A 16,921-nucleotide genomic window follows, 5' to 3' on the forward strand; every position below is an offset into this window, starting at 1 on the left:
CCAGAAAGGGCTGGCATGATCTATTCAGGATACTAAATGAGAAAAACATGCAGCCAAGAACACTTTATCCAGCAAGGCTGTCATTCAGAATGGAAGGAGAAATAAAGAGCTTCCAGGACAGAAAGAAACTCAAAGAATATGTGACTACTAAACCACCCTGCAATAAATATTAAGGGTGGTCCTGTAAGTGAAGAGGGATCCCAAAAGTAACATAGACCAGAAAGAAACATTCTATAGAGAGATTTTACAGGTAATACAATGGCACTAAACTCCTATCTTTCTTTTATATATATATATATATATTTGACAAAGAGAGACACAGCGAGAGAGGGAACACAAGCAGGGAGAGTGGGAGAGGGAGAAGCAGGCTTCCCGTGGAGCAAGGAGCCTGATGCGGGGCTCGATCCCAGGACCCTGGGATCATGACCTGAGCCAAAGGCAGACGCTTAATGACTGAGCCACCCAGGCGCCCCTAAACTCCTATCTTTCAATAGTTACTCTGAATGTCAATGGGTATATGCTCCAATCAAAAGATACAGGGTATCATAATGGATAAAAAAGCAAGACTTCTCCATATGCTGTCTATAAGAGATTCACTTTATACCTAAAGACACTTCAGATTGAAAGTGAGGGGGTGGAGAACCATTTATCATGCTAATGGACCTCAAAAGAAAGCTGAGGTAGAAGTCCTCATATCAGACAAACTGGATTTTAAACTGAGGACTATAGTAAGGGATGAAGAGGAACACCATATCATACTTAAGCGTCTTTCCAACAAGAATATCTAAGAATTATAAATATATATGTTCCTATCTTGGGAGCACCCAATTATACAAACCAATTAATAACCATATAAAGAAAACATTGGTAATAAAGAGGACTTTATCACCCCACTCACAGATCATCAAAGCAGAAGATCAACAAGGAAACAGTGGCTTTGAATGACACACTGGATCAGATGGACTTTATAGATATTGACAGAGTATTCCATCCCAATGCAAGAGAATACACATTCTTCTCGAGTGCACATGGAGCATTCTCCAGAATGCTTGATACTTGGTCACAAATCAGGTTTCAACCACTACCAAAAGATTGGGATTATTGCCTGCATATTTTCAGAGCACAATTCTTTGAAACTTGAACTCAATCAGAAGAGGAAAGTGGAAGGAACACAAACATTTGAAGGTTAAAGAGCATCCTACTAAAGAATAAATGTGTCAATCAGGAAATGAGGATGTATTTAAACAATTCATGGAAATGAATGAAAATAAAACACAACTGTTCAAAACCTTTGGGGTACAACCAAGGAGGTCCTATGAGGGATGTAGACTGCAATATAAATCTTTCTCCAAAAATTACAAAAATCTCAAATACACAAGCAAACATTACAACTAAAGGAGCTGGAGAAAGAACAGCAAATAAAGTCTAAACCAAGGAGGAGAAAAGAAATGAGAAAGATTATAGCAGTAATCAGTGAAACCGAAATCAGAAAAACAGTCGAACAGATCAATGAAACTAGAAACTGGTCCTTTGAAAGAATCAGTAAGATCGATAAACCCCCAGCCAGCCTTCTCAAAAGAAAAGAGAAAGGACTTAAATTAATAAAATCATGAACGAAAGAGGAGAGATCACAACCAACACGAATGAAATACAAATAATTTTAAGAACATATTATGAGCAACTATATGCCAACAAATTAGGTAATCTGGAAGAAATGAATGCATTCTTGGAAACTTAGAAACTACCAAAACTGAAACAGGAAGAAAGAGAAAACCTGAACAGACCCATGATCAGCAAGGAAATTGAACCAGTAATCAAAAGCTTCCCCCCAGCCCCCAAAATAAAGAGTCCAGAGCTGGATGCCTTCCCAGGGGAATTCTACCAAATATTTAAAGAGGAACTAATACCTATTTTTCTGAAGCTATTTAAAAAAAATAGAAATGGAAGGAAAACTTCCAAACTCATTCTATGACGTCAGCATTACGAAAATTCCAAAACCAAAGACCCCACCAAAAAGGAGAATAAATGACCAATATCCCTGAGGAACATGGATGAAAAAATTCTAAAATACTAACCAATAGGATCCCACAGTACATTAAAAGGATTATTCACCATGTCCAAGTGGGATTTATTCCTGGGCTGCAAGGTGGTTCAATATTTGCAAATCAATCAGCGTGATACATCACATTAATAAAAGAAAAGACAAGAATGATAGGATCCTCTCAATTGATGCAGAAAAAGCATTTGACAAAATACAGCATCCTTTCTTGATTAAAACTCTCCACAGTATAGTGATAGAGGGAATATACCTCAATATCATAAAAGCCATCTACAAAATGCCTACAGGAATATCATTCTCAATGGGGAAAAACTGAGAGCTTTTTCCCATAAGGCCAAGAACTGGACACGGATGTCCACTATCACCACTGTTGTTCAACATAGTACTAGAAGTCCTAGACTCAGTAGTCAGACAATAAAAAGAAGTAAAATTCATTCAAATTGGCAAAGAAGAAGTTAAATTCTCACTCTATGCAGATGATATGATACTTTATGTGGAAAACTCAAAAGACTGCACCCCCAAATTGCTATAACTCACACAGGAATGCAGCAACATGGCAGGATATAAAATCAACGCACAGCAATCAGCAGAATTTCTATACACTAACAAGACAGAATAAAGAAGAAATTAAGGACTCAATCCCATTTACAATTGCACCAAAACCCTAAGATACATAGGAGTAAACCTAGCCAAAGAGGTAAAGGATCTGTACTCTAAAATCTATAGAACACTTATGAAGGAAATTAAGGAAGACACAAAGAAATGGAAAAACATTCCATGCTCACGGACTCGAAGAATAAATATCATTAAAATGTCTACGCTACCCAGAGCAATTTACACACTCAATGCAATCCCTATTAAAATACCATCAACATTTTTCAGAGATGGAACAAATAATTCTACAATTTGTATGGAATCAGAAGAGACCCGAAATAGACAGAGGAAGGTTGAAAAAGAAAACCAAAGCTGGTGGGATCACAATGCCAGACTTCAAGCTATATGACAAATCCATAATCATCAAGACAGTATGGTACTGGCATAAAAACAGACACATAGATCAACAGAACAGAACAGAGAACCCAGAAATGGGCCATCAACTCTATGGTCAACTAATCTTCAACAAAGCAGGAAAGACTATCCAATGGAAAAAATACAGTCTTTTCAATAAACGTTGCTGGGAAAATTGGACAGCCACATGCAGAAGAATGAAACTGGAACATTTTCTTACACCATACAGAAAGATAAACTCAAAATGGATAAAAGACCTAAATGTGAGATAGGAATCCATCAAAATCCTTGAGGAGAACACAGGTAGCAACCTCTTTGACCTTGGCTGCACCAACTTCTTGCTAGACACATCTCCAGAGGCAAGGGAAACAAAAGCAAAATGAACTATTGGGGCTTCACCAAGATAAAAAGCTTCTGCACAGCAAGGGGAACAGTCAACAAAACTAAAAGGCAACCTACGGAACAGGAGAAGATATCTGCAAATGTCTTACCAGATAAAGGGGTAGTATCCAGGATCTGTAAAGAATTTATCAATCTCAACAAGGAAATGACAAATAATCCAGTCAAGTAATGGATAGAAGACATGAACAGACATTTCTCCAAAGAAGACAGAAATGGCCAACAGACACAAGAAAAAAATGTGCAACATCACGTGGCATCAGAGAAATACAAACAAAACCACAATGAGATACCACCTCACACCAGTCAGAATGGCTAAAAGTAACAAGACATGAAAACAACAAATATTGGAAGGAAATGTGGAGAAAGGGAACCCTTCTATATTGCTGGTGGGAATGCAAGCTGGTACACCCACTCTGGAGAATGGTATGTAGATACCTGAAGAAGTTCAAAATAGAGCTACCCTAGGACCCACTACCACTACAATTGCACTACTAGGTTTTTACCCCAAAGATACAAATGTAGTGATTTGAAGGGGCAACTGCACACCAATGTTCACAGCAGAAATGTCCATGACAGCCAAACTGTGGAAGGAGCCGAGATGTCCATCAATAGATGGATAAAGAAGATCAAGGATAAGGTGGTGGTGTGAATGTGTGTGTGTGTGTGTGTGTGTGTGTGTGTGTACATACACAATGAAATATTACTCAGCCATCAGAAAGGATGAATATTTAACATTTACATCGACCTGGATAGAATTGGAGGGCATTATGCTGATCGAAATATGTCAATCAGAGAAAGACAATTATCATATGGTTTCAATCATACATGGAATATAAAAATCAGGGCAGTAGGTCAAAGGTGAGGGAGGGAAAACTGAATGGGAAGTCATCAGAGGGGAGAAAAACCATGAGAAACTCTTAACTAATGGAAACAGACTGAGGGTTGCAGGAGGGGAGGTAGGGGTATGGGGTAATTGGATAATGGGCATTAAGGAGGGCACATGATGCGATGAGCACTGGGTGTTATATGCAACTGATAAATTATTGAATACTACATCTGAAACTAAGTATGTCCTATATGCTGGCTAATAGAATTTAAATAAAAAATTTAAAAAGCAGATAGAGAAAAAACATATTAAGTTTAGAAAAAAAATTTAGGAATGGTAACTAATTTCTCATTGGAAGTAATGCAAGCAGAAGACAGTCAAGGAATATACTTAAAGAATTGCAGACAGAAAGAATTGCAGACAGAAAGAATTGCCATCTTAGAATCCTATATCCATCAGGCGCCTGGGTGGCTCAGTCATTGAGCGTCTGCCTTTGGCTCAGGTCATGATCCCAGGGTCCTGGGGTCGAGTCCCACATCGGGCTCCCTGCTTAGGGGGAGGCTTGCTTCTCCCTCTCCCACTCCTTCTGCTTGTGTTCCCTCTCTTGCTGTGTCTCTCTCTGTCAAATAAATAAATAAAATCTTTAAAAAAAAAAAGAATCCTATATCCATCAAACATATTCTAAAAGCATAATACCGTCTTTTTCAGAAATTACAAAACTGAAAGAATTATATTAGACATATACTACAAGAAATCTTAAAGGAAATCCTTGAAAGAAAAGAAAAATGATACTATTTGTGGAAATCTGGATTTACATTAAACACTAAAGGACATTGGAGAAATATGAGGGCAAACATAAAACTTTCTAATTTTCAAGTTTTCTAAATGATAATTGAGTGTTTAAAGCAAAAACAGTAACAAGATAATGTAGGACTTCAACATATGAAGAAGTAAAATACACAATAATACACAAATGCTTGGAAGGGGAAAAGAAGTACATGTACTATTTTAAGGTTCATATACTATGTGTGAAATGGTATAATACTACTTAAAGGTATATGTGTTGAGTTAGAAACCTACTATTATAAACTTAAAATGATTAATAAACAGTTAAATATAATAAGCCAACTAAGGAGATAAATTAGAATAAAAGAAACTCAAAAATCAAAAGAAGACAAAAAATAAAAAGAGAGAAGGAAACAACAAAACCAATGGAATAAAAAATAAGATGATGAACTCAAATCTAACCATATCAATCATCACATTAAGTGAAAACAGTCTAAACACACTTATTAAAATTAAAATTGCCAGACTGGATAAAAAAGCATGTATTAAAGTGAATAAAGCTGATAGTGAATGTGGAGAAAATGAACCCTTGTACACTGTTGGTGGGAATATAATTTGGTACCACCACTATGGAAACAGTAAGTTTCCTCAAAAAATTAAAAAGACAGAGCTAGTATATGATCCAGGAACCCCACTTCTGAGGGTATATCCAAAGGAATCGAAATCATAATCTTGAAGAGATATATATACTCCAATGTTCACTGCAGCGTTATTCACAATAACCAAGACAGGGACCTAAATATCCATTGAATAAAGATAATGTGGTGTATACATACAATGAAATATTATTTAGCCTTAAAGAAAAAAAGAAATCATGCTCTTTGCAATAACACTGATGAATCTGGCCAGAGACAGAAGGACAAGAATGACCTGATACCACTTATATGAGGAATCTAAACTATGCAAAATCATAGAAGCAGAGAGTAGAATGGAGGTTGCCAGGTACTGGGGGGTGGGGGGGAAGTATTAGTCTAGTCAAAGGTTACAAAGTTTCAGTTATAGGATGAATAATTTCTGGAGCTCAAACGTACCTCATAATGACTAACATTAACAATGTGTTGTACCTTGAAATCTGCTTAGAGAGTAAATCTTAAGTGTTCTCACCACATATCCACAAAATGGTAACTTTGTGAGGTGATAGAGATTAACTAACTTTATTGTGATTATTTTATACATTAAAATCATCACAATGTATACATTTTATTCCTTTTTTAAATTGAATTTTATTATGTTATGTTAGTCACCAATGTATACTTTAAATTCAAAAAATTTTTAAATTATGTTTCAATAAAATTGGAAAAAATAGTGAAGCTTATAAATAAAAAAGCAAAGTTTCAGTTATACAAGATGAACAGGTCCTAGAGAGCTACTGTATAGATAGTTAACAATACTGTATAGTATACTTAAAATCCTGCTAAGAGAGTAATCTTATGTTGAGTGTTCTTATCACAACAAAGTAATAATAAATAAAGTTGGGTGGGAAGAAACTTTCAGAGGTAACAGATATGTTTATGGCATACATTGTGGTGACTGTTTCATGGGTCCATAATTATCTTCAAACTCATCAAGATGCAGAAATTAAATATGTACAAGTTTTGTATATCAATCATATTTCAATAAAAAGTTTTTTTAAAAGATTAAAGCCCTATATCTAACAAAAGCTTAAACCTGTCAAAGTAAATTTGATTAAGAAAATTTATTGTAATTATTGTCTCAAAAATGATATTACATTTATTAAATATTTTGAATAAAAACTTTAAATATAAAAAGAATAGTATTTATATGGTTAAATGTTACAGTATAGTTTAATAAAATGGAAAACAAAGGTTATAGAACAATTTTAAAAAATAAAATACAACCAAGAGTGGAAATGAAATGAGATACTAAGGAAAAGAATTCCAACAGAGATAAGGAAGAGTGGGAAAGGAGCAAAAATAGATAAAATAGAAAAACATAGCAAGATGGTAGTCTTAGAGCAATTTAAATAATTACATTACCTGTAAATGATCTAAGGACTCTACTAAAAGGCAGATATTGCCAGAATGAAGCACAAGCAAGACCCAAATATTTGCTGTCAACAGGAATCCACTTTAAAGACACAAACTACCAACATAAATGGATGGAGGAAAGATAAACAATGCAAGCCGTGATTAATAAGAGTACTGAGGGGTGCCTGGGTGGCTCAGTTGGTTAAGCAACTGCCTTTGGCTCAGGTCATGATCCTGGAGTCCCGGGATCGAGTCCCACATGGGGCTCTCTGCTCAGCGAGGAGCCTCCTTCTCCCTCTAACCCTCGCCCCTCTCATGTACTCTCTCTCTCTCATTCTCACTCTCTCAAAATAAATAAATACATCTTTAAAAAAGGGGGGAACTGAGGCAGTCATATCAATATTTGACTCTGAAGACTTCAGATCAACAAATATTATCAAAAATAGAGACATGTCATAATGTTAAAGAGCTTAATCCTTCAAGAAGATGTACCGATTCTAATCTGTTTGTACCTGATATCCAAGCTTTAAAATGTATGGAGGCAAACATTTCTTCTTATCAAATTAGATTTCCCAACTGATTTGAAAGCTAAATACATAAAAACCTGCACATGAATGTTTACAGAAACTATTCATCATCCCCAAAACAAACAAAAAAGGAGCAACTAAGATGTCCTTCAAGAGATAAATGGAAAAAACGAGCTGAGGTATATCCATACAATGGAATACTATACCATAATATCAAAGACTGAGCTTCTAATCCACTCAACAAAATGGATTAATCCTAAATGCATATCATTAAATGAAAGAAGATAGTTGGAAAGTCTACACATGCTATACACTAAACATATGATGTCTGGAAAAGGAAAATCTAAGACACAGAGGACACATTAGTGATTGTTAGGGGTTTGTGGCGGGGGGGGAAGCGGTCAAATACAAAGGAAACTTCTATGGTAATGCAACTGGATGGTACTAGAATCAGGACTTCTGTGTTATGAATCCAGAGACTCATAAATGTTCAGTCTTGATTCCAATAATTTTACCCTCAAGAACTTATCCTGAGGAAGCAGTTAGAATTTTTAAAGATGACTTTTATATAAATTATTTTAAATCACACTTCTTTTCAACTGGGATAAAATACGTTTATATTTTCTACAATGTGGGAATAAGTATTTTATTGATAAACCGGAACATAATGCAACCATTAAAAATCAAGTTTATAAGTTATATGTGGCAACCAGAGAAAATGTTCATGATTCATGTTTATAGAAACGAAACATAAAAAAAGTACATAAACATAGTGTGATCCTATACATTATGATAAGTTGGGGAATTAAATATAGAGATATGACAGAGCTAGATATCATCTATTATATTGATGATTTAAGCCTGGATGTTTCAAAGGATGGAAATGATGACATTAGCAGAGTTGGTATTTACTATAAAAGAAAATGTGTTAATTTTGGAAATATTAAATTTGTGGTGCAGTGATGTCTTCTGATACACATGAAATCTTAGAATTAGAGGTGTATGCTTACATTCTTTTTCATAAACATGTAAAATCATCAGAATGTATTAAATCTCCCAGCAGGAGATCCTCAGGAGAAAGGAAATTCCAAATGAGAGACTTTTAGAGATTATCTATATGAAAAGGGTAGTGGAAAGAACAGATAACAAGGAAGGGTACTGGAAGTACTGGCCAAAGAGTCATTTAGGAGTACTCTAAATTCATGTATTTGGGAAGACATTAAGATTCAGCTTAGCTCTAATCATAATTCAAAATATTCGAAATTGTGGAAGATAAATCAAGGAGAGTAGGAGCGGTGTTACACAAAGTATTAGAAAATATGTCCCCAAACTGAATAGTACAATCTGAGTCAAGAAACTAATTCCTCAAGAATTCATTCAACTTATCTAACAACTTAAGATGCTGGACTAGCTGATTTCTAGTGTTCCTATCAGCATCAAAATTCTACATGAAAATAAGAAGAAAACTTCTTTATCCTTTTATATTCTGTCTTAAATATAAAATAACCTCAGGGAAGGAGAACATCAGAACTTCACCCAACAACAATTTCTTTTCCTAAAAATTTCAACTAAAAAAATTCAAATTTTTGTGAGATTAAGTCGCTTCACTAGAACCTACTCTGTAGGATACAGTGTTTCTGCTGTAAAATGGCTCTCACTGCCCTACACTAGAAACCTTGCCTTGGAAACCAAGCATGTGGCTCTTTTAGAACAATTAAAATACCAAGATGTTTGCACTGCTGTGTACCATGCAAAGGAACAAATATCTTCTCACCAATTTTTGACTCTCCTGGGACAGAAATTGTGCTAAAGCTCTCCTGAAGCAGAAAGGAATAACCAACAAAATTATTCATTGCTTTTCTTTCCACCATGTTACATTTTCTCCAACAGGACAAAGCATTTCCAATAGTCCTGCTCCTTTCTCCATTTGTAAAATCCTCAAGGTGATGCACTGTAACTCTTGTACACAAACAAACTCTCTCACATAATTAGCCCTAATGAAGGTGATTTCTACTATCACAACTCTCCTCTGGGTCTCTTGGTCACTGCAATCTAGTGACGTCAAATCACTAATTAGCTTCTAACTACTTTAATGACTTTTCTTAGATCTATGTGCTGAGGATACTTCAAAGTATAAATGGTGGAGATTAAAGTCTGAAAAGACAAGGGTTCACCTACATTTGCACCCCACCCAATGGATCCTGAAGAATGTTGTTTCTCCCATTGAGTGCAATATAAGGCTAGGGACAAGAAGAGCACTGTTGTTCTGCAGCCTCCTAATTTGGTCACAACAGAGAACAGATAGAGACCATTAGCCCTCACCCTTTCGATTAATCTTTGAATATTCTATGTCCATTTTGCCTATTAGCTGCCCAAATATCTAAGTCTGAGAAGCGACTGAAGGCCATATTTCTTTTCTAATAACAGGATGGGTTTAGCCTTTTAATTGAATATACTTTTATTTCAGTACAACTTTTTATACTTCTGTCATTGAATTAACTTTTGGGGATGGGTCATGCTTTCAAAAGCCAGAGAATTAGAGAATATAAGAATTAAGAAGGAGACTTCTTCCCTCTTTTTTTGGAAGAGACACAGAGCACCTTGAAGGGTATGTGATTTGCCTAAAATTGTGACACTATTTATCGAGAGGCAGAATTTGAACAGCTATTTTGTATAACTCAGGCTAAAATTTCTTTGGATATCATCTGTTGATTTGGACTTCAGGCTATTTTAAACCTTATAATTTAGAACGCTGTTAATTCATGACTAGAAAATACAAGTAACATGAAAATCTAAATATCTTGCTTGATATATATCCTTCTTGTGAGAAAAAAAAAGAGGATAGCCCATATATGATTACTATCTTTTACAATCTTATTAATACTATGGTAAATTCTTTATATTGCTATTACACAAAATGTCTGATTCAATTATTTGATGATCATATACAACACATACCTGAGAAGCAGCGAACAAAGTTATCTACACTTTGAATGAAGGGAAATTGAGATGAAGAGAAGAAAAAGCCTAAATAGTCCCTAAACATGATTTCGATAAAATGATACAATATTCCCATACCTCTCTTTACAGACCCCAAATCGTGTAACAATTACTATCCTAAGTGATACTTCCTAAAAAATATTCTTGCTGATCTTTAAAAGAAAACTTATATGAAATTGTTGTAGACTGTTGCTGAAACTTCCCCTTATAAACAATGTTTAAATCTCTGAAGCATTTCATCCATACTTCTGAACTTGTAAGAGGAAACTGAAAAAAACATTTTCCTAACATATGACAGTAAATATTCTATACTTGAAGCTGCAGTGGAGACTAAAAAATAATCCTCTTCATGTGATCCTGAGTTGCATATGATTGGTATTGATTTCTAGAGGTCTATGAAACTTATTTGTAATCATCTAGTTTATTGCTATTGAAAATAGAAGCAAGATAGCTATAGTTAGGCTGAATTCCTTGCAAAACTGTGAAACAGGAAATTTTTGCTTTAGTATGTCTTTTTTGTCTACTTCTTTGTCTCTTAGATCCTGAAGTCTCCAAGTACTCCCCCAGCTACTCCAGACCCAAATTCAAATACTGCATTCAGCCTTCTCTCACCTCTATGAAGATAGTCCATCCTGGCTACGGACATCCTCAGTCTCTTTCTTTCTTATTTAAAAGCAAACTTTATGATTCATCTCTACAGAGGCAGGTCTATTTTCTTAGGAGATGTGGAAGTAACAACTAAATACCTACTAAGCGTTAATGACTACAAATTATAGGATATGTCATATACCCCATTTCATCTTAGGTAAGTGAAAGCACTTTGTCAGTATCCTTACAAAGACCACACACTAGCATTTGTCTCCAGTGAGTGTTACAACTCTGACCCAGATTTAGAGAGGGAGGATAAATGGAGTGGCAATGCTGGAAAACTTGTGAAAGATGGATCTCTGATCTGAGAGTTTGCTGGCCTCTTGTAAACAACACTTCTACTTTCTTCACTTAATCCACCAGTCATAATATCCAAGATAAAAGTAGTAGGAAAAGATCTGACAGAATTTCAAAAAGGAGGGACCTGAGGGTCACCTAGTACAACCTGTATTCATGCATTAATTTACTTCCAAATACTACAAGAAATGAAAGATTGGTCTTTGCAAGAACACATCTACTAATTAGAAACTCATTCTTGGATGAGTCAGGTCATACTATCTTTGAGCGCATAAAATTATCAGAAAATACTTTGATTTGAAACAATACATTATTTTATTTTATTATCTTTTAAAGATTTTATTTATTTATTTGACAGAGAGAGTGAGAGAACACAAGCAGAGGGAGCAGCAGAGGGAGAGGGAGAAGCAGGGAGCTTGACTTGGGGCTTGATCCCAGGACCCTGGGATAGACACTTAACAAACTGAGCCACCCAGGCACCCCTATTTCTTTTTTTTTTAAGATTTATTTATTTATTTATTTGAGAGAGAGAGAATGAGAGATAGAGAGCATGAGAGGGAGGAGGGTCAGAGGGAGAAGCAGACTCCCTGCCGAGCAGGGAGCCCGATGTTGGACTCGATCCTGGGACTCCAGGATCATGACCTGAGCTGAAGGCAGTCGCTTAACCAACTGAGCCACCCAGGCGCCCAGGCGCCCCTATTTCTTTAAATTTTATTTATTTATTAAGAGAGCATGTATGAATGCGGAGAGGGGGAGAGGGAGAGAAAGAGAATTCTCAAGCAGATTCTGCACTGTGCGTGGAGCCCAATGTGGGGCTTGACCCTACAACCCTGAGATCATGACCTGAGCCAAAACCAAGAGTCAGATGCTTAACCGACTGAGCCACCCAGGTGCCCTTAACATAGGTTTTTTTTTTTTTTTAATTTTAATAGCTTTATTTTTTCACTATTTTATAGCAGTTTTATTTGGTGTAAAAAGACAGCCTATTTCATTTAAAAGGAATGTTCTAGCCAGTGAAGGAAAATGAGGACTCACCAACTTCATTAAATAAAAAAGGGATGAATATTAGTAAGTGATCTCTCAGGAGGCAAGTTACAAACCTAACTGTTCTATCACCAGTGCACAGTTCAGTGCCCTGAGAGAGTGGGCATGTACTTACTTACACTGACCTGGAAGCACATAGATTTGCAGAAGATTTATTGGGAGGATGATTCCTGTGGTGATTTTCTCACATAAGTGGATTATGGGTACCTAAGGTACCAGAAAGTCTTCTCTGCCTCCCCTTTCTGCTGTGTCTCTAGAAGGTCTCCCTGGGAAATTCATTCCCTGTGCTTAATTTAAGGCTTTGCTCTTTCTGACAGGATACATATGAACCCCTATTAGTTGGTCTTGTTGGGTACAATTTCCTTGCCTGCTTCTAGGCATTCATTAGAGTATTTGTGTCAAGGAGTTTAAGAGTCAGGCTATTTCCCAGGGAGAATAGACCGTGCTGTGAACCTAGAGTTAACTTAAAAACAGGCTACAAAGAAATGAGGAGGAAGGGAGAAACACACGGAGGAGAATGTGGTGGTTCCTCAAAGACAAACTTACTCCATTGCATAGTTTTACCTCAGCCTGTTCTGACTTCAGACTCTGCTGTTAGTCTCTTCTGAAAATCCTAGAGCCATAGTTTTGATATAATTGGTGATGATATATGAATTAATTCTTTGGGGGGAATTTTCTAGAGAATTGGAGATTTGAATATAGGGGTGAGTCCCTGAATTTGGTTCCTGGGAATTAAAATTATTCATCACATGCCCTGTCTTTATGTGTAAATCCTCCAGGGAAACTCAAAGAAACACTAGGCAATTTGCAATTAAAGAAGACATTAATATCAAAAAACTGCAGATAACTAGAAATCAGTAAAATAAAAGACACTGTCTTCCAATGACCTGATTTAGATGTAGAGAGAGATATTTCTTTAAATTTCACATTTTTTATTATTCACTATACAATGTTTCCAAGTTCTAGATAGCTTATAAAAGTATAAATAACATAAAAGGGAGAAAGTGTTGATAAAATAGAATGTAGAATAACTGAGTAAAAAAGAAGAAACATTTTTTTTATGGTCTGGATTTCTTACTATGAATACTATTACTGTACAATATAACTATAATTTTTAAAAGACCCACCACCAAATTAAATGTCAGTCATAATTCAATAATACATCCGTGGCTATTAGCAACAATAGCCGAGCTTAATGAAGCTTAACATCAGGGAATAACTGAAAAGAACAAATGCACTAGATTCCCTTATAAAATAGAACCCCAGGAAGAGATGAGGCACAACTCTAGAAAGAGTTCCAATAAGCTCTAGAGCTTTGGGTTTTGCTAGGTTTTGTATTTTAGTTCATACAATTTTAACTGAATAGAGAAGGGAATAAGACCTAATCACTCAAGGCAATGATTCTGCCTATGAACTCTCACACAATGTAATGGTGTCTCTTTATCTCCTGGATTTCTTTTTTATTAATAAATAAAATATGCACAAAACTACACATGAAAGATCTTGCACATCTTGTAAGTTTTCACAAAGCAAACACTTCCATGTACCTATCAACCACATCAAGAAACAGAACATTATCAGCACTTCAGAAGCCCTTCCTGTCACCTTCCTGTCCCTATTCCTCTTCCAGGATAACCACTCCAGGAGCTTTTTTAATACCATAGATTAGTGTATCCTATTTTAAAACTTTATTTAAATAGGTTCATATAGTATACACTTTTGTGTCTAACTTTTGGGGTCAACATTGTGAAATTGTCTTCCTCTGTGTTAGCCATTCAAAAAATTGTTATATAATTTATTGTAGAAAAAAATGATTTATATTTTGTCTCTGTAACTTCTTAGACTGGATTTCTATAATGTCAAGAAGACATTTCAGATTTTCAACTTCATTTGTAAAGTTAGTAGATTACATTCCTCAAATTCATATAACTGGATATACCAGTGTCAAACGTCTCCTCAAAACTCTCCCCTCCATCCTTCTTTATTATTGTTATTATGCTGCTATATAATTTCTAATGATGAAAATTCAGATACATAAATATAAGTAGAAATTAGAATCTCTAAGGAAGGAAGTGGAACTGGGAAATGAAATCCGTGCTCACTGATTGATCTCTGTCTCTCTCCTATTCAGGTAACAAGATAAGTTCCTTCCAAAGTCAATGAATGAGACAAATCATTTCCGAGTGACTGAGTTTGTGTTGCTGGGGCTTTCTAATTCCCAGGAGCTCCAACCTTTCTTGTTTCTCATATTTTCACTACTTTACCTAGCAATACTGCTGGGAAACTTTCTTATCATCCTCACTGTAACCTCAGATTCCCGCCGTCATACCCCCATGTACTTTCTGCTTGCAAACCTCTCTTTTATAGATATATGTGTTGCCTCTTTTGCTACCCCCAAAATGATTGCAGAGTGGAGCATAAGACTATTTCTTTTCATGCCTGCCTGTCCCAGATTTTCTTTGTTCATCTTTTTACTGGCAGTGAAATGGTGCTCCTTGTATCCATGGCTTATGACCGTTATGTTGCTATATGCAAACCTCTCCACTACATGACAATAATGAGTTGCTGTGTGTGTATTATTCTTGTTCTCATCTCCTGGCTTGTGGGTTTCATCCATACTATGAGCCAGTTGGCATTTACTGTTAACTTGCCATTTTGTGGCCCGAATCAGTTAGACGGTTTTTTCTGTGACCTCCCTCTAGTGACTAAGCTGGCCTGCATAGACACTTATGTTGTCAGCCTACTTATAGTTGCAGACAGTGGCTTTCTTTCTATGAGCTCCTTTCTCCTCTTGTTTGTCTCCTACACTGTGATACTTATCACTGTTAGGAACTGCTTCTCTGCTAGCATGGCCAAGGCCCGCTCCACACTGACTGCTCATATCACTGTGGTCACACTGTTCTTTGGACCATGCATCTTCATCTATGTGTGGCCCTTCAGCGGTTATTCTGTTGACAAAGTCCTTGCTGTGTTTTACACCATCTTTACTCCCATCTTAAACCCAGTTATCTACACTCCAAGGAACAAAGAAGTGAAGGCAGCTATGTCAAAACTGAAGAGTCGGTATCTGAAGCCTGGCCAGGTTTCTTCAGTCATAAGAAATGTTCTTTTCTTGGAAAAAAGGTAAACTTACACAACTGTAACTACTGTAGCCTTGACTCTAAACAATTACAAATGGAATCACTCTGATGTTAAAGTAATCATTTTGACAAGTGGGAAAGGTGGATTAACTTGATTGAAAGAGTAATTATAATGATAAAAGCTAAAGAATGAACCTTACTGATATTTAGATTCTCATCCTTCATTCTGTGCTTTTTGCTTCTATTTCCTATTTTTTATTTAGAATTTTTTAATATACAGCCTTTGAATAAATTGAGAAATGGCATTTACTCACATATGATAAATAAAGTGTACCTCTTCCTTTCAAAACTGTACTGCTCAGATGCCAATTATGAAGTAGTAATAGGTATAGATCTCTTTACAATAGTGAAAATAGATCTATTAATATATGTATATAATACACCTAGGTAAGACTGCATTTTACACAGTACTGGGTAACTGACAACACATGAAGATGATTCTATGATTGGTGTTAATGGTACAGCAACATGTAAAATAGCAAGGCTATCCAGCGAAGGCTTTTATAGTCAACACTTTCCCAAATCCTTCTTCAATGCTGCTGCTTAATACATATTATTCATGGAAAATAACTCTCTGAATAAATTTATTCACCAGTGTTTTGTGTTCATTTATGTTAATTTCTGTTTTATTTATTTATTTATTTGAGAGAGAGAAAGAGAATGCACAAGCAGGGGTAGAGGCAGAGGAATAGAAAAAGGGAGAAGCAGACTCTGCTGGGCAGGGAGCTCAATGTGGGGCTCCATCTCAGGCCCCTGGGATCAAGACCTAAACCAGAAGGAGACCCTTAACCTACTGAGCCACCCAGGTGCCCCTCAATTTCTGTTTAATACTGATAAAATAATCTGGGGAATTTCAGAGATATAATTCTTTACTGCTTGTCATGATTATGAGTATGAAACTTCATACAAAACACTCTTTTCCCCATAGGTCTTTGTGATTCCTGTCTTCTCAGATAAGGTAGTTTTTTACATATTAATAGTTGGTAGAGATAATCATTTTTCTATGTGGACTTATTTAGTTAAAATTTTATTTTTACATTCCATAGACAGGTCCATAAAATGACAGAACCCTACTTCAAGAACTTTGGGGTAGCCATGAAATTCCTCCTCCATGATCACTCATGAAAATAAGATTT

At 35.9% G+C, this 16,921-nt stretch overlaps 1 protein-coding gene across 1 annotated transcript; it reads left to right on the forward strand.

The window, feature by feature from the left end:
* Positions 1-14,749: 14,749 nt before the first annotated feature.
* On the forward strand, positions 14,750-15,772 carry LOC113909904 (olfactory receptor 4K15). Its single transcript, XM_027571561.2, is given in 2 exon segments — positions 14,750-15,051; positions 15,054-15,772. Coding segments are annotated over 2 exon segments (966 nt in total). The 5' UTR covers positions 14,750-14,804.
* Positions 15,773-16,921: the final 1,149 nt, after the last annotated feature.

The sequence above is a fragment of the Zalophus californianus genome, chromosome 6 (assembly GCF_009762305.2).
Source record: "Zalophus californianus isolate mZalCal1 chromosome 6, mZalCal1.pri.v2, whole genome shotgun sequence".
In the NCBI taxonomy this organism is placed as follows: domain Eukaryota; kingdom Metazoa; phylum Chordata; class Mammalia; order Carnivora; family Otariidae; genus Zalophus; species Zalophus californianus.